Source organism: Cibotium barometz, chromosome 10 (assembly GCF_041138505.1).
Source record: "Cibotium barometz isolate CiBa-2024 chromosome 10, ASM4113850v1, whole genome shotgun sequence".
NCBI classification, from domain to species: Eukaryota; Viridiplantae; Streptophyta; class Polypodiopsida; order Cyatheales; family Cibotiaceae; genus Cibotium; species Cibotium barometz.
Genome location: NC_141055.1, coordinates 48,903,584 through 48,927,048, shown reverse-complemented (window position 1 = coordinate 48,927,048; position 23,465 = coordinate 48,903,584). Strand labels below are relative to the sequence as shown.

The 23,465-nt window shown below is 40.0% G+C and overlaps 1 protein-coding gene across 1 annotated transcript in view; it reads left to right on the top strand.

The window, feature by feature from the left end:
• LOC147635013 (Protein kinase superfamily protein) overlaps positions 1-2,824 on the top strand; it is a 46,882-nt gene extending 44,058 nt beyond the window's left edge. Inside the window, exons 8-11 of the mRNA XM_086804263.1 lie at positions 1,512-1,609; positions 1,800-1,978; positions 2,103-2,213; positions 2,342-2,824. Coding sequence (XP_086660389.1) covers positions 1,512-1,609; positions 1,800-1,978; positions 2,103-2,213; positions 2,342-2,518 — 565 coding nt within the window. The 3' untranslated portion in view covers positions 2,519-2,824. The remainder of the gene's footprint in view (positions 1-1,511; positions 1,610-1,799; positions 1,979-2,102; positions 2,214-2,341) is intronic.
• The last annotated feature ends 20,641 nt before the right edge of the window (positions 2,825-23,465 follow it).

Below are 23,465 nucleotides of genomic sequence, written 5' to 3'. Positions count from 1 at the left end.
GTGCTAGACTGCTGTCGGCCAGGTTATGCAGGTAGTCGGCCAGCAACTCGACCAGCTCTACAACCAAAAAGGGCATTAAATGCCATTGCATCTAGTCGTGGGCTTCCTCTGCAGGCCGACAGCATATACTGGCAGCCGACCTGCCCTTGGGTCCATATAAAAAAGCATGCCACATTCAGTCCCAAAAAATCATCAGATAAAATCAGAGGTATCAAGCAAATTCTGTCAAGCATGTGTGCATAGGCTCCAGACTTCGCATACTTACAGCCACTCTTGTGCTTTCAGCCCAAGGCAAAAGAAGATCAGTCTCTTCAAGAGTATTGAGCACACCAACCCTTAGTCTCGGGCCATGTGTTTTCTTTGAAGATAGCTTCATAGTCGCCTACAGTTTATGCACAGTTTTGCCCAGCGTCTAGTCGCTTTGTCCTTGCGTTTGACGGTCAGTTAGTCAGTTTGTCCGCTCGGTCTTGTGGACACAGTTCAGCTTGTATTCAGTTCTCTAGAAGAAGAAATGAAGCAATTACTCCTGCTTGCAGGGGGGGTGGGGGGCCCTTTGGTGGGTAATTTGGGACCCCATCTGGTGTCGTCTCTACATCATCTCTTTCAGATTCATGTATGCTGTTTTAAAGGATTGCTAAATACTCAATAAACTCAGGTTTAAAGAAAAGCTTTGTTGTTTCACACGGTCCTAGCTCGGCGCATGCTACAATGGTTCACAGGTGAGGTTTGGTCTACCTCATCCTTGCGTTTGGCCTTCCTCAGTCAACCGTCATCAGTAAGTTTTCTGCATTGTAAAGAAAGTGATCCAAATCAATAAAGAAATTACGCTTGCTTGCGGTAGGGGGCCCTCAAGTGGGTAGTTGGGACCCAATCTAGTGTCAACTCTACATATTCTCTCTCTACAGCTCTATCTCCCGTATCAAAGATTAAAGTAGATTGCTTCATGCTCGCTAACATGAAGTAATAAAAGTGGCTTTCCTGCCAGTTGCATGATCAAACCGGTTGCATATTACAGTTGCTCAAGCCTAGAAGGAAGAAAATAGCAATAAAGGAAGACAGGCATAAGGTGAAAACGTACCACCACCCCACCTATTTATCCTGGCTATTTGATCCTGACACTGCCTGGATAACTTGCCAACCTGGAGCAAACCTGTTGGGTCTCCCATGCACCGAACCCCTGGCAACTTGCCGCGGGCTTGTCCCCATCGGCAGCTTGCTTGAGACATCTTGTTCAGCCCACTACTTGTGAAGCATGGGCTGCTCCCTGTGCCATCAAAATTACTTTTCTTTGTACAGCTTGTTCTTAATTTTATTGCTTTTCCTTGACCTTGATCATTGGATCCTTCGGATCGTTGCCAAAAGCACTAGGGTCATAACACACTCACTTGCACTTGCAATGCTTGCATGGGCTGTGTTTTTTTTGACGAAATGAATTTCTTAGATTTTGAAATTTAATATTTTACTTTCTGATATGTGCGCAAATTGTGCTAAGAACTGATCTTCATGTTCAGGTTTGGTAGCCTTCTAGCTTGCGAATCCTTTCATGCTGATGTTCATGCTGGAAACTTGTTGGTGCTTCAAGATGGACGTGTTGGATTCATCGACTTTGGTAAGATTCAGATGGGGTTTGCAACTTTCCTCGTCTCCTCTTTTCTTGGCAGGAGTGAGATCTCTCTTCCATATTTAACATAGCTCTACTTTGGTTAGGAGACTGGCAGTTTCTAATGCCTTTGTTTATTCTGACGTATCATTCTTTGTCATTAGCAATGAATACGGTTTCTGGCTATAAATACTGGCAGGCATTGTAGGACGCATTACACCTGTGACTTGGGCGGCTATCGAGACATTTTTATCTTCTATTGGGAATGGGCAGTATAGTGCAATGGCAGCTGCATTGGTTCAAATGGGGGCAACTGATGCAAAGGTTGACATAACCAAATTCGCACAAGACCTTGAGAAGGTGTTTACAGCTGTTCAGGTGATCATTTGAACTCGTTACCTGAAGATAGTTTCAGAGAGAACCATGAAACTAGATGGCATTTATGCTTCTGCATATGTTTTTGAATCAAAACGTTTGATTATTATGTTCTTGTAACCTATAGGATTTGGACTCAGAGATCATGATCACGGCGGTCGGTGGACCTCGTAGTGCCACTGTGGCAGCAACATTGGCCGTTGATGAGCAGCAAGTCAATGCTCTTTTCCTTGATGTGGTAGGGTTTTATCCCATCATTTTCATGGTGCATTTGCTTGTGTGCAAGCATTTGTATTGAGATCAATTGCTCTTCTTCTTTTTGTTTTTTTTCCTGAGAGATCAATTGCTCTTCTTATGCTCTTGTAGATCCGTGTGAGTGAAGCATACGGCCTACGGTTTCCTCGAGAATTTGGCCTTCTTGTCAAGCAACTCTTATATTTTGACCGTTATACACGCCTGCTTGCTCCCGACTTGAATGTTTTGCAAGATGAAAGGATAATGATATCTAATCGCAAAGATAAGTACCCGAGGTATAGGTACTGAGACATGGCTTTGTCCAGGCTTTTAGAATGTAATATAATTTGATATGGTGCTTGGACTGGAGAGTTGGCCCATTATAATTTGTAATTTTGTAGATATGAGGAGTATGAATATGTATTTAAAAAGAATGCTCCTTGGGTGGTTGTGTGGGATAATGCTGGTACTCATGTTTTGTACCATTGCACCTCTCCTCTTGAGCAAATTTACCGTCTGCAATGGGTTGCATAGATGGCTTAACTCAAGAGCTCCAACTCAGTGGACTGTTATGTGTGGTCCCCCGTCTTCATTCCAGACTTGGACTTCGGTGCACATCTTCTCCTCCTTGGCATTCACACATCACACATGCATCATGATTTTCCTAAGGTTCATCTTCCCACCAAATCCATTAAGTTTAATCATGCTCTCAAATATCGTTTCACCTCACCTAATCTCTGCATGGTGTCTCTTTGCAATCATTACCCCCTATTATTACACAGTGCACCTGCTGACTCAAAGCAAGTGAGTATAGTGTCGGATCTGTGTCAGATGCATATGAAACTGTCAGTGGTGCTCATCCTATGAAGATTCTTGAAAATCCATGTTTATGAGGATTGTTAACCCTGTTTTGACCTGCTGTAGGAGACAAGTGAGGGGTTTACTTTCACCCAAGGAGGCTAAGAGAGCACGAACGAAATCTTTCCTCCAGAAGATATATTTGTTCAAATGAAAGGTAGAATGATTAGCACCTTGTTGGGTAATGAATCGAAGAAAAGTTGAATGATTTTATTTGAGGGGTATCCACTACACCCATCAGTGATATGTCCTTAGGTGCTCATGGGTTTCTATCCAGCTGGCACATGATCTATCTGAGATTTGTTGGTCTTCCTTGTCTCTATACTCAATAATATCATGGTGAAGGATGGCATCCATAGACTTCATAAAATTGTAGATGAGTAACAGGTTTTAGGCTCATGGAGTGAATATCATCTTGTAGGGGTGTAGACACATTCTCCTGCCCTTCTTTTGCTTGCCCAAATGTTTTTTGGGCATATTTAAAAAAATTACTTTTGGTTAATAATTTCTTGTACTCTGCAAACTTTTACCTCTTCTGCGCTTATAGGTTGGCCCATCCATGGTTGCTAAAGGGTGGGAGTTATTCCATGTTGCTATCAGAGCTTTGATGCTTGTCCATAGTTTTTTCTAGCTTTGGTTGGTCGCAATAATGAAACTTGTGAAGGTCTGCATATTAGTTTTCAATCAGGAATTTCATTTACTCTTTCACATCTGCTCGCTTTTCCTCTTCTGCGCTGATAGGTAGGGCCCTTTCATTGTTGCTGCATAGTAGGAGACATGCAACATTTGCTATCAAAGCTTTGATGCCTGTCCATGGCTTTCTAGCCTTTTTTGCATGAAAACGGAACTAGTAAAGTTGGGCCCAATGTGCACATTTAACTTGGCATTAGGAGTGATCATTGCTATAGTTGTGTAAAGGGTTGATAGAACTAATCAAAACCAATGGTTCATGTTTGATCCAGGTAAAGACACACTAGTGGCTATATGAAATAGTTTGTCAACGTTTGTCTTATGACTGGATAGCAGCACTATCATATCATTCCTATCCACATACATTGGGGGCTTGGGAGGTCCTCAAAAGGGTCCTTTTTTAGCATTTAAAATGGGTGTTGGCATTGTTTAAGAGTTATAAAAGCAACAAAACGAAGCATTTGTATCTGTTGTACTTGCATGGTGGAAACTCAATAATCACACCGTGATTATGTAGTGAATACCCATTTTTTACATTTTTAAAAATCGTGAAAATTCGATAAAAAATAAAGAGCCATTGATCCTATTGCTAGCTATCACTTAACCATTCATGTTGCAAAGGAACAATTTGGAAATTTTAAGCTAGAGAAATTAAGATTTGCACCCCAAACCATTTATCTTTGGGCGAAACCTGTAGAATCATGTTGATGTGAATCATGCCCGTGTTTTTTGATCACATTGTGATTCTTTGCTCACAATTCTAGCTGTCCCACTAACCTCGAGATTGTGCATTAAATGTGCCTTGTATTTGAGATATTTAATCTTATCTTACCTTATTCGATCGTGATCATGGATATTATGGATCATAAATCACGGCTTGTGATTGTTAATCATGCGGTGACTGCTATGTCATAAAATCATGCCTTCGAATCATGCATGTGTGATTGGTAAAATCACGTGATTTGCGTGATTTGCCACTTCACCAATCCCCACTTGATAATTTGATAAGGTTGATATCTAAAACAATTAATAAGGGGCCTCATAGGGGACTCATATATCGTTCATTAAACTTGTTTGGGTGAAGATCATTACTGCGATTCTGTAGAGGATCACAATCGTAATTTTGCAAAGGGTCACGATCGTAATTCTTGACCTTGCAAGGTCACGTCAACACAGGTGAGACTTTGGGTGTCATCAAAATAAGTGCTCAGGGGTATTTCTAAGGTCGCGCTAACACTAGGGGTGGTTGAAAACAACTGAGAATAAACAAACATTTTCTCATGATTTCTATCGTGATCACGCCCAGGATTTTTGATCACGTTTGTGATCCTATAAAAATCTGGTAATGGTAGACCTAAGTAATTCTAATTGTGTGTATTTTGCCATAGTTAAAACTTAAGGTCCGAAACGATATTGCCCCTGATGACATTGCATCTAATCGATTGGGATCCTCTTACCAGAGAAGCCTAGGGTTAGCTTACATGGCCAACACACAAAGAAGTGTGTTTGCTGTATAAAGGCTAAATTGTTTTGAATCATCAAGTAGTGAGGAAACCATGGAGAATACACTTCACGAGGAATTGGTAGGGGGAGAAGGGTACTCCTCAATACTATTTGGTGCGTTTATGGGCTTAGCCCGAGGAATCCTAGGATAAAATTATGGGCCTAAAAGGGAAGCTCCATAGGTTATCAAGGGACAACCATCAAGCTCATATAGGGAAGTATGCACTAGAAGACCTGGGAGTACAAGGTGACAATTGATGGAAGAGTAGTCTTACTAGGGAAAGCAATCCTCAACCCTGGTACAACTTACTCTTGAAATTCAAAGGAATTCTATAAGTGCACAATGGATGAGTTCAATGTATTTTCCCACTTCGAGGGAGCTAACCGCTCTCGTAATAGAACCTCTCTCAGGTAACATTAATTTGTCGAGAGAAAATTTAGAGAAAAATTACTCCAAGATAGAAGTATATGCAATGTTAAGAACCCCAGAGTTTTAGAGTACATGAGAGGCATACAAGGGAGAAGAAGTCTTGGATGATGATGATGTGAATAGGAATGTGGGAGCTATCCCAATACAACCTCACCCAAGGTATATATAAAAATCGATATGTTAGAGCTATAAGAGGCCAAGGCAGGGGTGGGGGGATAGCCATAGGAAGGATGGCATACGAGGCCCTACCGAGGGATCCAATTAAAGTAACCCCTCATATGGGAGTCACAACTCCTGCCTCCCTATTAAGAATGGTTGAAAAAATAGAAAGGGGGGTTGCTAGGGAGTTAGGTACAACATCGGCACCATAAAGAGCACCATTGGTCAAGCCCAATCATGTGGTAAAATTAATGCAAAAATTTTTAGGCAACAATGGTGATGCCATACAACATCTCGAGATATTTGAATTGGTGTGTGCAAAACTTGTGGTTTGATTAATGACCAAACAAAAATATTTGCAACCAAACTAGAGAGATTAAACCACGGGTCTCGAAATGATTGGGGTGCGATCAAGGGTGGTGGCAACACCACTTAATGTCATGACTCGTTTGCAAAAACGAAAGACCTTGAAAAACAATGGAGAATATTTAGCTAAACCATCTACTTGTATGTCAAGAAGAAGAAGAAGAATAGCAAAGAAGGTGGCAAAAGAAGACTTTGCAACGGTGATTTAGGATGGTTCGGATGAGGGAACGGTCGATATACTGCAACCACCGAGTCAAGCCACGTTAATGTGATGACAATAAAAAAAGAAGTGGTGATATGAAAAGAAGTCAAATCGACTGATTGAACCCAAGACACCAGGAGAGGTGGGTGAGTACCCCAATGCCTAGAAGGAAATAGAGAAACTAGAGGCCACACAAGCCCTAGCCCAGAAAAGCCAAAAGAGGTTTGAGGAATGGTTGCACGCTAGTTGGGCTACTAAAATGGTATATCTCGTGGATAAAACACCACAAGGGAAACAAAACAATTGAATGTGCCAGAACCTATGTTAGAACACCAGGATGTTTGAGGAAGGAGGAGAATATTCTCTATATGAATCGATAAATGCTATCCTAGAATCATACAATAATGTTGGTGGTCAAGTCCAAATGCGCAGAGAGGTGGAAGGGCTAACAACATTTCTCTTTGTAGAGATAAAAATGTCGATTAGAGTCTAGCTAAGAGGAAAGCCCTAACTTTGGATAGACTTAAAAGATTAGATGAAAGGCAGAACATAAGCTAATCCCCCAACCAACAAAGAATTATTGTGGAGGAAGATTTAGAATTGGTTGAAGGAAGGGGCGACCTGCCAGAACTAGTTGAAATAGCAATCAACCAAATGGAAAAGTATTATGAGAGTGTGACAACACAAATGCAACACTTCAAGTGGTGCATAAGGGTTATCAAGCTCTTGCGATCCTTGATGGTGGAGTTTCAGTAAGTATTGTCACAAGGCAATGTTGGGGAAAAATTGGGAAAACTAGCCCTAGAGCAAATGAACCTCATTGAAAAATGGTCGACGGTACTTGGGAGTTTTATAGAACATAAAGATGAAAGTCTTCTAATTTTGATGCGGCCATACGGTTAGGGGCATAAACTTTACTCGGCACACAAATGCATACAATATGATTCTTACTAGACCTTTTATGAGGAGTGCTAAGCTAGTTCTTCACGATTGGGCCACATATCACATTTACCTATGAAAGGACTCACAAATGCTGAAAGTAGACATATGAACATGGAAGATGCATCCCATGGATGGAGGAAATGATTATGTAAACACGAAAAGAATAAACTCAGTAGTACAACCCATTAACAACCACAGAAGTGTCACCTAGAAAGATAACATCTTATGTGCTCCTCTTCCAAATGATGATTTTTGTGAAAACTGAATGCACAATAGATGTCATGGGGAAGTTTGAAACAAAGCTTGTGGAGCCAGATTGGAAGGATAAAATGTCAGTCACCACGGTGCACATGATGAGGTCATTTGTGATGGGCATGTCATGGGAAAGCCCTTCAGAAGAGCAAAGGTCTAAATCAAATTACAAAAAAGAATCTTTGGATTTAGCCCCACAAGAGGTTGAAGTTCTGAAGATTGATGAAGAAGAAGCGTTCTTGTGCCGGTGATATTCTTAGAAGAGGACACACGAATGCTCAATGGCTAAGATACATTGAAACTATTGAAATTCACGAGGAATTTTCTAAGACTTGGGGAGAAGCGTTAAGCCAGATAATGTTACAAACACCTCAAGAGCCGAAAAAGAGCCAAGAAACCCCCAAGCTCACAAGGTCGGAGATACATTGGAACTATTGAAATTCACGAGGAATTTTCTAAGACTTGGGGAGAAGGAAACAAAACAAAGCATTGGTTGAAGATGAACATGAAGGAAAAAGAGCATTAGCAAGAAAGGAGGAGAATGAGGAGAAACTGGACTTGTAGAAGGTTCCCAACATTTTGAAACATTTGGTTCACCTAAGGGCGCATTGCTCAAAGAGTGAACGAACAGGGGTCTCATATGATGGACCCGTGGAGGGGAAGGAGGTAGATATTGTAGAGTGAACAGGGGTCTCATATGATGGACCTGCACAGGTGAAGCAGGTAGATATTGTAGAGCCTGATGAAGATCCCAAACCAGCCTTCATCGCCATGAACCTAACCCCATAGGAGGCATTGAAACTATAAGGACATGAAGGGTGTGCCGTTGCTAGAAGTAGTTCAGCACACCATTCCTCTCGTAGAAGGTTCAAGGCCAGTCAAGCAATGTCCTTACCAAAAGAATCCAAAATACTTAGCAATTATAAAGGAGGAAATTGACAAACTCATTGCTATTGATTTCATTTACAAGATTGAGCACATTGATTGGCTATCACCAATTGTGATTTTACCAACAAAAATGGAAAGCTTCGTATATGTGCCAATTTAAAGAAAGTAAATGCAGCACAACCCGCATTTGGGATCACTACCCATTACAGTACACGGAGCATGTTTTGGAGAGAGTGGCTGGAGTAGAAGCTTACAATTTTCTAGACGGATTCTCATGATACAACCAAGTATCCATTACCCCAAAGCAACAACACAAAACAACTTTCTAGACGGATTCTCATGATACAACCAAGTATTCATTATCCCAAAGCAACAACACAAAACAACTTTCACTACCACATGGGGAACCTTTGCATAGTACAAGGTCATGACGTTTGGATTAACCAATGCTCCTGCAACGTTCCAAAGGTTAATGGGCATAGCTTGCAAGGATTACTTGCAAAAGTGGTTGGAAGTGTTCATTGATGACCTCTGTGTACATTTGCAAATGGATGAAGCATTTAGCATGCCTAAGAAAAGTGTTTGAAAGGTGTCAATTATATCGTATATCTTTAACCTTTTGAAATGTCAATTTTGTGTAACGCATGGAGTGATATTGGGACATATAGTGTCCAAGAATGAGATTTCCACTAATGAGATAGCAAGGTGAAACTTATATTAGAGTTGCCACCACCTACCAATTATAAAGGAGTAAAATGGTTTATGGGTCAAGTAGGCAATCACCGGAGGTTCATTGTGTTCTATGCTAGTATTTTTAGGTCATTATATAAGCTTTTAATTGTGTTTTCAAATGGATTGAGAAATGTCAACAGGTTTATGATAAATTGAAGAGGGCATTAGCTAGTGCACCTATCTTGAGACCACCAAATTGGGACCTCATATTCCATGTACATATTGATGCATTGAACTTCACAATTGGGTGTGTTTTGGCATAACCAAGAGATCATAAATTAGGCTACCCAATCTATTTTGCAAGTCCATAGCTCAATAAATTTGAGAACAGAGAGGGAAGGGTTCGCCATGACAAGACATAATGCCTTTGGTTCCAATAATTGTGCAATAACCTTTTAAAAATTGGGGAATAGATTTTGTTAGACTGATTAGCCCAGTTGCGCATCAAATGCAAGCCCAGTATATAATTGTTGGCATAGACTATTTCACTAAGTGGGTAGAAGCGAAAGCCACAAGAAAGGTAGATGCTCATACTACTGCTAAATTCTTATACGAGATGTCATATCAAGGTTAGGGATAAGCGTTCCCATTTTATCAATGAGGTCATTGAACATCTATTGTGATGAGTGGATTTATGGTGGTGCACCAAAAGTCATCACCACACTATCCTCAAGCCAATGGGCAAGCATTAAGTACTAATAAAGTCATTTGTGGTAGCTTGACAAAGATTATAGAAGCTAGTCGGGAACATAAGTTAATAGCAACAATGTGGCCTATAGGACTTCCTATAAGGTTGCTATAGGATAAACTCCGGCTAGCCTAGAGGATTGAGATAATGATACCTATGGAATATTTTTTTACCCAGGATAGCAGTGAAAGAATGTCTTAGGGAGAATGCTTTAGCTGAGAGGTTGATTGAAGTAGAAAAGCTTGATGAAGCTAGAGTGGTTGCTCTCCATGGGATGATAGTAGAGAAGCTCAGGCACAAACGATTGATCAAAACCTAACATGAAAAGAGCTACAGGAGGAAGGATATTTGGTAGTTATGTACTGAGCTACTTCTTCCAAGAGGAAAAACCTAAAATATCGAGGGCTAGAGCCATTTTAGATTTGTGGAGCTCACCTCCCAAGGTGCGTCTCACATCAAAATCATTGATGGAGTCAAGATACAAGGCTACATAAATGGTAGAAAACTAAAAAAATATGATAAATCTTAAATGAGAAAAGCTGAAACAAGAGAGGCTTAAGAAAGAGACACAAGAAGACTTTTACCTTTGCATCATTCACCAGTTTCATACACCTGGGAGAGTGGTACTGATGAATACACTTGGGAGAGTGGTACTGAAAATACACCATTTGGTTCTCCACTGTCTTGTTATGGTTGAGTATGGTGCCGTGGCATTGAGGGCCATGAGAGGCTCGAGGTAGCTAGTCTTCTAGTGAGGATAGTTTTGGTTTCTTTTCCTTTGGCCTTCTTCTTTAGGGTTATATCATCCCCCTCTGATGATAGTGGTGACCCCGGGTCTTCACACAAGGGGTCGGGATTCATGTCCTTACCTACCATGATAATGAAACATAGAAAATCAGTCCACTAAGTGACAGGAGCACCATTTTCCCTTGTTAGAGTTTTTTTATTAGAATTCTATGTTAGGCGAGGCTGTCAGCACATACTGTCTCAAGAGATTGGAGGATCAATTGAAGCTCTCTGAAAAGACAATCTCATCGCCATGATACAATAGACTGCAAAATCACGGTCAAACACACCTCATGGTCTTCACCCTTTTTGGGTAGCAGGACACTCAAGAAGTATCAAGGATTAAGAATTGGATCTGTGCATAATGGATATCTTTTCGTGATTGTGCAATAACGATTGGTGATGTGGCATCACAGTCATGATTCCAGAGATTGTAGAATCACTCTGAAAGTATTGTGGATATTGGTCTTGAAAAAGGCTCTTGGGGATAGTTCCTGGATAGTTGGGGTGGCTAACTCATGTTGTAGAGTGGAGATCTGCCTCCTACATGATTAGTGATAATGTAGCATTCCCTGTCATGATTTTGTAGAATAAATTTACAGTGTGATCCTATAGCCTTCAAAAGCACTAGAGGCATGGGAAAATCTTGATTTTGTTGATTTTATACGGGATAAACAACCGTGATTATACATGCGTAATTGGTGATGTGGCAATTAGGACATGTGATATGTGGCACTTGCAGTGTTGGGACATCCTAGGTGGCTTTGGTTATTCAGTCTTTAGGTTTTGCTTGAGTCTAGGGAAATCCACAATGACAATATATATCTCAATTCCCTAGATGATATGTGTGCTATTCTTTTCTCCCAATCCACTTCGCATACCAGTAGCTGTGCTGCTCCCCATAGTAGTAGCTCTACAGGCAATTCTTGGTTTGGCTCCAATACAGGTACACCATACTTGGTTCTGCACCATACTGCTCTCCTCGTCTCGCAACAGCAACTCTAGTAGCTGCAATAGGTGCTGCCTATGACCTTCGGGCAAACGCTCAGCTCATACACAGGTTTGGATAGCAAATACATCTTCCTCTGTAGCAGGATCGCCCGCGGTTTTTTTTAAAAAAAAATGTGTGTGGCTCAAAGTATACCCAAAGGGTTAAACCCTTTTAGAACCTTAACATTGTGTGTAAAAGAGACTTCTCTAAGGGTTGTTCACATGGGGCTTACAAAAACTCATTTATGAATTATCTGTGGTGGCTAATCTACATGATACATTCATGCCAAGTGTCATTGACGTGAAAGTGCTAAGATGGAGACATACATGGTGTTTTGGTGGTCATCAAGAACTAGAATTATTTTACATTTGGGATCTTTGACATACAGATGTATATACCTTTTTCTCTCTCCTTAGCCCTAAAAAATCAAGCGGATATCGGTTTCACGAAAGCTGTGGATTTTGACCACATTGGATCGGTGCCCTACCCTTGCCTTGATGCATAAAAAGGATTGTATTGAGTCTCACACCCAAATTATGAGGGTCCTATGCCCGAGCCCGTGGGTGCTTAAAACGGTTTGTAATGTGGTGTGCATTGAGTTGTGCACACATGGGCGATGCACTTTATGAGTTGGTTTCTGTTCCTGGGCACATGGGTGTCTAAAAAGCACTTGGGTGGCTCCTCTCGAGAAAAATGGTGCTTGAAACAGACTTGAGGTGTCTAGGTCGACTAGACACACACACACACACACTTATTGAAAACTATAAATTTCTTGATAAATTTATATTGGGGGGAGTGTTGAGATTGGCAATGTGCCAAATTATTGAGGTGAGAGGTGAGTTGGTCAAATTGATTGGAGAGATGGTTAGTTCACACATCTAATTTTACTTTGAGGAGGGATATTGAAATGTGCAATGTAAGATTGTAATGGGTTTTGATGTGTGAGTTTATGTTTGTGTGGAAACACACCTTATGGGTGAGATGAGATATTATGTGGGATGTGATTTATGAGAGCCACATAAGATGTGGGATATAGATTACCACATGGCATGATGATGTGTTAAGGAGATTGGGTCAATGGCTATCTATATTAGAAGCCTTTCATTTGTTTGGTTCATACAACATATGCAATAGAGTATTGTTGAGTGTGCTACTCTCTCTCTCTCTCTCTCTCTCTCTCTCTCTCTCTCTCTCTAGCCATGGAGTTCTTGGTGTGGTATAACCCACCATAGTTTATGCTTAATCTATGTTGCACAACACCATGATTAATCCCATATTAGGAGTTTTAACATATCAGCCCAAATGATGGAGATAAATTTCCACATGCATGCCTTGGTCAACAAGCGCATACTCACATTAGGGCCAAAAACGGCTAGAAAAGGGCTGTTTGTTAATCTAAGGATTAAGAAATTGTCCAATTGTGAATTGACACGTATACAAAAGTATGGCATTCTTGTCTCCTCTAAATGTCTTCTTAACGGTTCTATTTTAGTGGCGAACGGCTAAAACGGCTTAATTTAGACTTTGACAGGGGTCTTCTCTTGGGGTTTTCTCTTTGACAGGGGTCTTCTCTTTGATAGGAGTCTTCTCTTGAGCTGGTGAAGAGCTCCTCTTTAGCAGGAGGGCTAGGGCTCTTCTCTTTAGCAGGAGGGCTAGGGGTTTTCTCTGTAGCCTGAGGGCTCTTCCCTTTAGAATGGGTCTTCTCTTTAGTAGTGCTCTTTTTCCCCTTGGAAGATCTGCTCTTAGTAGGGCTCTTCTTTCTTTCCTTCTTCTCTTTGGCAGAGGTCTTTTTCTTTTTGGATGAGCTATCCTTGACATGGCTTTTCTTCTCCTCCTTTTTTCTTTTCTTTGAAGTTGTACCCTTGGCTCCTTTCTTAGGTGGAAAGGGGGAATCAGGATCAACTGGATTGATAGATCTTTCCAAAACCATAGACACTGCCTTCTCCCTTACCCAACTTACCCAAGAATCTGGATATTCATGCAACTAAGGCAAAAGAAAATGATAAAATTTCTTAATATGAGAAAGTCACTAAATGTATTGACCCAATCAATCAATGCTATCATTACATGAACTTACAGTAAGTGTTGTCATTCTAAATCTTGACTCAAGATATCTCCAAGCATTAGCAAGCACCATCCATCCACAAGATGTTGAGTCTTTCCGCAAAGGAACTTTCTGATTGTAGTACTTAAAATCTTCAAGTTTGTAGTCTTCATAGGTGGAACCTAGGAAACTCAAGATAAGTTTGGCAGCACTGCAAGCATAAAATATTGAGGGTCAACCAAACAATTGAAAACTTACAAAATATTGCTCTAGAATATAAACCATGGTAAAGTTGATTCTTACATTTTACTTCTCCCATGAATGGATGCTAAAGAATTCATAAAGATTACATCTCTATCCAATAGATTGAAGATAATAAGACTCCAATGGCCTCTGTGATAAGATGAATACTGCAATTAGTTGTGAATATTGTAATGATGGACAAAAGATAATTGAGTGTGTCTTACACTTCAACATAAGGGTATACAATGTAATTGCATGTCAGCATATCAAAGTTTTTTAGAAAACTTGCAAGATCCCCTTGCCTATTGAAAAGGCACTGTGTAACAAGGAGATCAAGAATGGTCACTTGCATAGCCATTGAGTCAGGAAGATCCCTCATAAGACATCTGGAGACATAAACAAAACATATCAATAAAATATGGAATCTGAGAAATTCATCAAGAAAGCAAAAGGAAATCCACACAAACCTCAGACAGATAAAGAGGACTGTGTCACATATCTCAATATTGTGATTCACAAGCATACTTGTGTCTTCAGGGGCAATGTCACAATAAACCTCATCCTCTCCATGCATGGAGACATCTACTACCATTTGACCTGTTACATTCTGATAAAGTTCTAAATTGGATGCATGAAGAATTTCAGCTTGCTGAGAAAGAATGGCATCCTCTGTAATCTTCTCCTGCTCTCTCTCTTTCTCCACTTCTTCTTTAATATCGTGAGCTTTTCTTGTACTATAACTATGCGAAACATCTTCAACTGATTGTTTGGGTTGTCTTGCTGGAGGAATATTTAGAATTTCAAAAGCCCTCATATCTTGACTTGGAATGGGTTCCAAAGCTTTGTCAAACTTGTATCTAAGTCTGGACACAAGCACAAAATCTTTGCTCGTGAGAGTGATCCTATGAGCAAATGCAGCAGCAATGTATCCATCATTCATAAAGTCGATCAAAAAATTCTCAGCAGCCTCTTGAAGACACATAAGGGCCTGTGACTCCCATCGGACTTTATCAAGATATGTGTTTCTCATTTTGCCAATTAACCTTTCTGATATGTCCCTGACAACCCGCATAAATGGCAGTCGAGGGATGAGAAGATTAGTAGATTTTTGTGCCGCTCTGATCTCTCTTAGTGACTTCACCTGATAGTTTAATCTCTCTTGCTGTTGCCCTAGCACGAGGCTTTGGAGGAGGCTTTTCTTGTTTTTCATCGACAATTGGCTTTTTGGAAGATCCTAGTTTGTCTTGAGCTTTTTCAATCTCCAAAGGGACGTAAACTTTCCTTGCAGTCTGTTTTGTCCTCGCCATTGAAGTTTAAGAAAAAGAAGAGAACCCGATCGGGGTGATTTGTGAGTTGAGATAAAAAAACTAACAGTGGCCCGAACTAAGCGATGGGGCGGATCCAAATTGGTTGGATTAGCTCTATCGCTTGATTCGGGCTATGACTATAGGAGATGGAACTAAGCGATGAATAGCTTCCAAAAGGATTGGAATAGCTTAATCGCTTGATTCCGGATATGTCCAAAACAAAGTGAAAATGGAGATCGGCTCTATTGCTTGATTCGGGGTATGGCCAAGTGATAGGGGAGGATCCGGAACCAAGCGATGAAGAAGGTCCGATTTGTTTGGACGAGCATTATCGCTTGAATCCGGGACTAAGCGATGAGAAGGATCCGAGATGTTCGGATGAGATCTATCGCTTGATATGGGTGAGAAGGGTAAAAGAAGATTCCGGGAATTTTGGAGGAGCAATATCGCTTGATACCGTGACCGTGTCGGTGAAAAATAGAAATGTTTTCATGAAAATTAAATTTTTATACCTCGAATCCGTCCGTTGGATACACGTGTCATGCAATCATTTTTGCCACGTGGCACGAACGGTCACTATTTAAGGTATTTTTGCCACGCTCCACGTGCTCCATCGGATATTCTCAAAAACTCTCTCTCGTTTTTTTTCGAACCTTCAAATTGCCAAGGCCCGCACCAGATGATAGAAGCATTCCTTAACTTTTGGACCACTTATTTTCGCTTAGTCGGGTTCTGCCATATAGTGACTTGCAAGATCTATTTTGCAAAACTCTCTCTTTTTTTTTCGAACCTTCAAATTGCCAAAGCCCGCACCAAGCGATAGAAGCATTCCAAAACTTTTGGACCACTTATTTTCGCTTAGTTCGGGCTCTGCCATATAAAGACTTCCAAGCCTTCTTCAGAATTGTTCCAGCGTTTTTCTCAAATATCACAAATGAGTAAAAGTGTTGAGGGACGACATGAACTTGTTGAAGAAAGCCCAAGTGAAAGACTCTTAAATGCTATTTTGCAAGATGGTCATGACATGAAGGTATACGCAGATGCAGTGGAGATATTCAATCCAAGGTTTGTTCTTTCAGATGTTTTGATGAAGCTTAAGGACATTCTTGAAGAGGAGTACAAACAATTTGAAATGTCAATTGAAGGTCATTGTTTTCATATCGGAGACAATGATTTTTGTCACCTTACCGATTTTACTCAGCTGTCAGTGGAGAAAGCCAAAGTTACAAAGAGGTTCAGTAGATTTTCAAATAGAATCTCTTTCACATGCCCTTCATCCATTTCTTGTCCAATTCATAAAAAGCTTTGTAACCTTGTCCCCAAAGATGTCTCCTTTCTTTTCTTTCTATTTTTGAGAGCAGAAATACAAGATAAAGAGTAAGAATCAGATATTGATGCAGAGAAGGAGGAAGAAAACTTAAATGTCACCACAGTCAAAGCTAGAGAAAAGTGAGATTTTAGAAGAGGAAGAAATTGATGTTCAAGCTGAGGAGAAAGAAAGTGCAAATCTTGATGTTGCTGAATTTAGGGCTTTCACTGTTACTGAAGAGCCCTCAGAGGAAGCAAGTATATCTGAATCCTCTGTTACTGTTCCAAGCCTTCCTTTCTTCTATATCAATGAGAAAGATTTTATTCCTTTGTCCTATCTTCAATGTCTCTTCAATATCAGGGAAGACTACTGTATTGCAGCAATTTCAGAAGCTTGTGAGGTGACCAAAGACTTTATTGATACCGAAGTAGAGTCAAAGGAAGAGTTTTTGGAACTTGATTTGCAAACATCTGACCACTCATTTATCCCTGCTCCTGATGCACTTGCCTTGTGCCTTAAAAGAGTGGATGAGGAGAAACCTTCCCTTAGAGATGAGGATTTTGAGAACAGGCTTATTGAGTTAGGTGTAGAGTCTTTTGGCAGAGATTTCAAGCTTCAGGTAGATTCTGATAAAGTGGAAAGGGTTGGCTCATGCAACTTGATGAAAGACAAAGCAGTAAGTGAGGATGAGTTGCAGAAGGTAGTTTCCTTTTAATCTTTTGCAAAATGTTATTGTGATTGTAATTTTTTTAAAGTGAGGTTTTTGTCTTGCAGATTGAATTGCTTGATAAGGATGATTTTCTAGGAAGAGCTAAAGGCAGCAGAGTGAAAGCTACAGAGACTAGGTCAAGAAGGCCTTCATCTTCTCTCATGCACTACTTACCTACATTGGATAAGGCTGTGTTCTGTGCATTCCACATGAACTTCTCTGAAGATGCTAAGTTGCCAATATTTGCCTTGAAGGTGTTGTCAAGGTTCATGGGATACACTCCCCTTCAAATAAATGCTAACAAGGTCTTGCTTCTAGAGAGAGCTGCTACTCTTAGAATCTTTGGATATGCTGTAGGTTTCAATGCCTCAAGAGCAAGATACTTTCTTTGCTACTCTAGCTATGCAGCTGCAGTTGAGGAGTGAGATATCAATCTTCTTGGAGGTTATAGAAGGAGAAAATTTTTGAGATACAGAGGTGACATGCCAAATAGTCCCAAGAGAATCAAAAACTAATGTACACACAATATTTTGCAAGGACTGATTATAATTCAGCAAATATTTTATAAGAGGTACAAATGTGTTAGTAAATCATTAGTCTCTATCTTGAGGTGTTTGTGTAGTTTCAGATTGCGGGTTCTTTGATCTCATCCTTTGTAATTGCCTCCTGTAGAACCAATTGAATAATTCTTTAAGTGCATTGCTTCTTCTTTGACCACCTCCTCTTCTAGTACATCTGAAAAAGGAAGTTCTCGCTTGATAGTGAGACTTTTCCATTCCTTGTGTGTTCCATGTTGCAAGGGGTCCTTCTGTAGCAAAATATGGTCCATGCAAGTAAAGAATATGCTACAAAGACAATTCTTTGTTAGTAAATTTAAGAAATTACACTTTAATTTTAACTATTTTGATAAGTCTGAACACTCACCAAGTTATGTCTTTTTCTCCCCAGGCATCTATGATAGCTTTTATTAAAAGCTTTATTGCTTTTTTGAAATCATCTGCATAAGTATTTGAACCAACTTGTTGTCTTAGGACTTTGAAAAAATTGTCGAGTTTTTTCCAAACTTCCATACGTTTGTTGGCTACATCTGGTCTACTTTTGACATTTGTGGTAATGACACATAGATGTTTCAAGTAGTTCCACATTGCATTGACTTGTTTGGTGTCATGGTTGCTCAAAAATCTTCTTGCTTTTGCTCCTCCCATTGAAACATCTTGCAGAACATCACCTGTACCTCTAGAAAGAACAGGATCTTTTTTAAGATGCACTTCGCCACCATGGAAACCCATTTGAGAGAGCAAGGCTTCACATTTTTCTATGCACTCATCTGCAAGTTTAGTCGGCTTAATACAATATGCATAGTCCAGATGAAGTCGGAGCAATTTATCCAAGATTCTTATCTCTGCATGCAATGTACATATATGCACATTTTTTAAATGTATTGGTAGAATTGGATCCCAAATTTTAACAGAAGTTGGATAATCGACAACATTCACATTATTTCTGGATGGTGGTTTTCCAATCTCATTTTTTGCAAGCCATTCTCTTGTCCCTGTGCTTGCCATGCAATAAAGACATGGATATTTGGTATTTGCTCCTCCATATACACCAAACATACACTTCAACGCCTTGAGGTCGGCACAAATGCCATTCCACAATGAAATCACCTATGTCGTCTACATGAAGGTGTTCACCTGCATTTTGGCTCTGAATAACTGAAGGAATATCTGTATGTGAAAAGGGCCACTTTAATGTTTCATGACTCTCTACTGGCACATGAGCTGATCCAATCCACCATAGCTCCATTTCTGATTGAGTTTTGTGGTATGGAGAATCAAGCTTACCTTGACTATAGTCCAATGCTTTATTCATTAGGGATATAGATATTCTTTCCATTTTTTGACATTTTTGGATTTGAGCTTTATCTAATTTTATAACAAATACAAGTTTTCCTTCACAATATATTTCTCGAATTAATATCTCACCATAAAAGATTGGACTTTTCTTATGTTCATCCAAATATTATTATAAACGTTGTATTCAAAAGACGATTTTTTTTTTGTCTCTCATATGGCATTGTTCCCTCAATATAGAAATACCCTCCGAAATGTTTGAAAATTTCCTCATTTAACAGAGTTCTATATTTTCCAACATTGTGAGGTCTAGGCAACCCAAAAGCTTTGATTTTGTAATACTTAAGGAACTTGAACCAGGTTTTAGAGATGGCTCTGTATCCCTTTCTACTCACTCCCACTGTGTCGTCACAAACTTCTTGCATTTGGGAAGGCTGGACCAATAAGTTCATATCTTTTAGTAGATGTTGAAAGACTAGTTTTTTTTGAGTTTGATTTTCAGGAAGTTTCAAAAGTTTCAAGATATCTGACCTATTCATAAGCTCATTCAAAAATCTTACCCTTTCCTGAGCATTAGACATGTCAAATCCTAGAAGGGTAGTAACATGATCTCTTACAAGTTTTAACCTTTTTTTCCTTTGTCCAAATCTCTCTGTCAAGTTAACTACATCCCTCATTCGTTTTACTCGTGCTCTTAACCCTATTGGAGTTTCTTTTAAGGTTTTCAATTGATCATTTTCTTGTTTCAAAGACACTATTTTGTTTTCAAGTTCTATAATTTTTGTTGCATTTAAAGATAAAGTATTTTGAAGATATGTAATATATTCTGCATAATTAATATGTGATTGAGATAGTCTTGAACTATAACCAAGTAAACCATCCACCCCATCACCAACAAATCTAATCAAATCATGTGGTGTGTGAAAAGAAGGATACCTTCCTGTTCTGGGATCCGGTGAATATAGACTTCCATCTGTCCACCATAGGTCAATATGCTTCTTTCCTTCGTTGCGAAGATGTTGAGCTTCATTCGCACATGAAAGGGGTCTTTGGTAGACACTCCATGTAGTTGCATACTCTTGGTTGAGCTTGATATTCAAATGAAACTTAAGATTAGATGTATCACTCATTACTAACAGAGTTAAAAATATTAGCAGAGCTATTAGAAGATGAGAGACGCAGAAGAATGAGAATGAGATGTAGCTTGTGAAATTGGAGTGAAACTAAGAATAAGCTTGTGAAATTTTTTGGAGAATGGATGAGAGCGCGTTCGGAGGGAATGGTCATTCAAAAGTAAGAGAAATAAGTATTTGCCGCGGTCACTAAAAGAGGACAAATTTCGAGACGAGCCATTAAAGAGTAGCATGAAAACGATATATTTTTTTAGATTTTAAAATATGTACTTAGATACGTGTTCAATCACATAGATACGCTTTAAATATCTAAAACGGCCAAATTTGGAGCCGTTTTGACCGTCAACGTTCTACTAACTAGCAAGTTAGCGAATTCCTTACACAGCCCATTTTGAGACGTTTTTGGCCCTAATGAAAGACATGCTAGTACCTTGGCAAAGGTTAATGCCCAAGTAATGGCACAAGAGGATCAGGTAACTAGGGATGCTAAGAATAAGTATAAGGAGTTGGTCGATTACAACCAGGCTCTTAACATACAAGTATAAGCACTCCTTGGATAACTCGAGTACCATAGGGAGGAGGTAATACATGAAAGAGACCACCATACATAGCTACTACAAATCTAGTGGAGAGCCTCACAGAACAACACAAGCTTGAAGTTGTCGACTTATAGGCTAAGGAACATACCAAAATGCTAGAAGTATAGGCCAAGATAACTAATGACGAAGATAGCCACTGTTCCCTTGAAAAAATATTGGAAGAAAAGGAGAAGGAGCTAAAGGCACACATGGTAGCTTTGGAAGGTCAACTAGCACATACCAAGGAAATATATGAGATAAGTTGTGAGAATTATGAGATTCATTCCAAAGATCTCAAACAATCCCTACAAGGCTTACAATCTAAAAAGTTAAACATGCTAAAAAGTCATTAGCATAGGTGATATCCCACCTAAATGAACAGATTTTGGATGCCCACATGGTCACAATACTAGGTCTACAAGCCGAGGTGGTGATCCTCACAAAGGAGAGAGATGGCCTCGCTAATTAGAACTTGTAACTCACTAAAGTCTGCCCACCAAAGAGAAACAGAGGTGGCTAGAGCCTTAGCCAACCAAGAAGCCCAAGTAATAGCTCTCCAACAAAAACTATGCCAACAAAGGGAGCTAGCCGAAGCCGATGATGAGATCCTTTTGGTAAGCTAGTGGAAAGGGTAGCCGCTTTGGTTGAGCTTCAAGTGTTCCTTAGGCCCTTGCACATACCTTTACCTTGTTATTTTCTTCACTAACACTCTCTCTCTCTTAGTATAACATAAATCGCACTGAGGAGCTCACCTAAGGGGATCTAGCATTAATATAATAGAATACCACAAGACATGCTGATCGCACCAGTCATCATAGCTATATTTATGGGGGCTCTCAAACTAAGGGAGGGACAAGCTCTTTATATCCCCTACACTCAATTATACTTAACTTTAGATCTTGGTGTATATTTCTCATACATTCAACTAACTTTAATAAAGGTGAGGAGCTCCTAGAGCTCATGATACCTACTAACATTAATTATTTTATTGCTCCCCACCCTAAAATACAACAAAGCCTTGACTAGATGCTCACACATAGGGAAGCCTGGGATACACACCAGCACCTTCTCCTCCCTAATTGTAAAACTTGCCACTACACATAGAATACCCCTCATTCCCTAAGAAGTCCCTACGGAAGAAAACCTCCATGCACTTCATGATTTCTTAACTAAAAAGCCACCACCTTTTGATGATAGGGATAGGGGATAGGCAAGAAGAACAAGAGGACAACACCTACCAGTGCTCCCATTACCTCTTATTTATCTAGTATTTATGATAATAAAAATAAAGGTGACACTAATGCACCACTAACTAAGAGTGATTTTTCCTCTTCCTCCTCTGACTTCACCACCAATAGTCATAACCCTAAGGAACTGCTAGACAACCAACCCGAGGCCAACAAACCTACTACTCAACAATGTATGCAAGCGACAGATTACCACATGGACCCAATTTTGGATCTCCCAACGTGTAGAGTATGAGCAAATAATTATTACAGGGAATCCATTACTTAAATCTCATCTCATGCACCAAGCCCTCTTACAGATAACCCCTTTTGATCCCACCACTCCTATACAAGTAGAAGCATATGCAACGGTTTCCCTAAGCCATAGGCAGTTGGATCAACTAGAATCACTATGGATAAATGTAGCAAGAGGCTCAAGGCTCACTAGCCTCTGGCTTGCTGATTTACTTAAAATCCAAAATGTGGATTAACTTGAAATTCACATTGTCACATTTATGATCGCCCATGCTTACAAATGATGGAAGTGGAAGCATTTAGAAGAGTCAAGGGGAGGTTATGAAGAAATCCATGCAAACATTGATGATGGCTGAGTTCCAGTGGACAAATTTGGTATCCAGATGGCCTGCACGGGGACATTCTTTGGCCATAAGACAATATGCTGACATCTTCAGAGCATCCCCACCATGGCATCTTTACATTGATCCATTGTACATGCCAATCAAAAGCAGGTTCACTTAAATGGAGCTCAAGGAAAGGTGGGATTAGGATTCACACTTCCTTTATAACTTTCCTTACTTTGAGCATAGTAAATTTGAGACTCTCAACAAACAATGGCAATTTATGCTCATCATAATGCATGCATGGAGTGCAATCCCAGATCTAGATGTAGTAGCCATTGTGTGGTTTTTTAAGCTTATCATGCTTCATATTGATATCCACCGAGATGACTATATCCATAGCTACAACCATGAGGGGGGATGCGCTTTGATCTCAACACAAGGCCGCAGGAGAAGAGTGAAAAAAGTGGGTAAGGGTGACACTAGGGTCACAATCCAAGATGGATCCGAAGAAGATACGATCGACACCGGATCCACCCAATCGAGAGAAGAAGGGGATCAAGGGATCAATCACAAACAACCGGACCTAGAGGAGCAAAGGGAGAGACCATAAACTCCTAAAGGAGTCGGTGAGTACCCAAATTCTGAAGAGGAGATACGGAAGCTCGATGACGCTAGGCCCTTAGTAGAAGAATGTCAACGGCTTCATGAAGCCAACCAGATCAGGGATAGAATGTATCCAAGGAACGAGCCAACAAGGGAAAGGAAATTAAACTTACCTACTCGAAT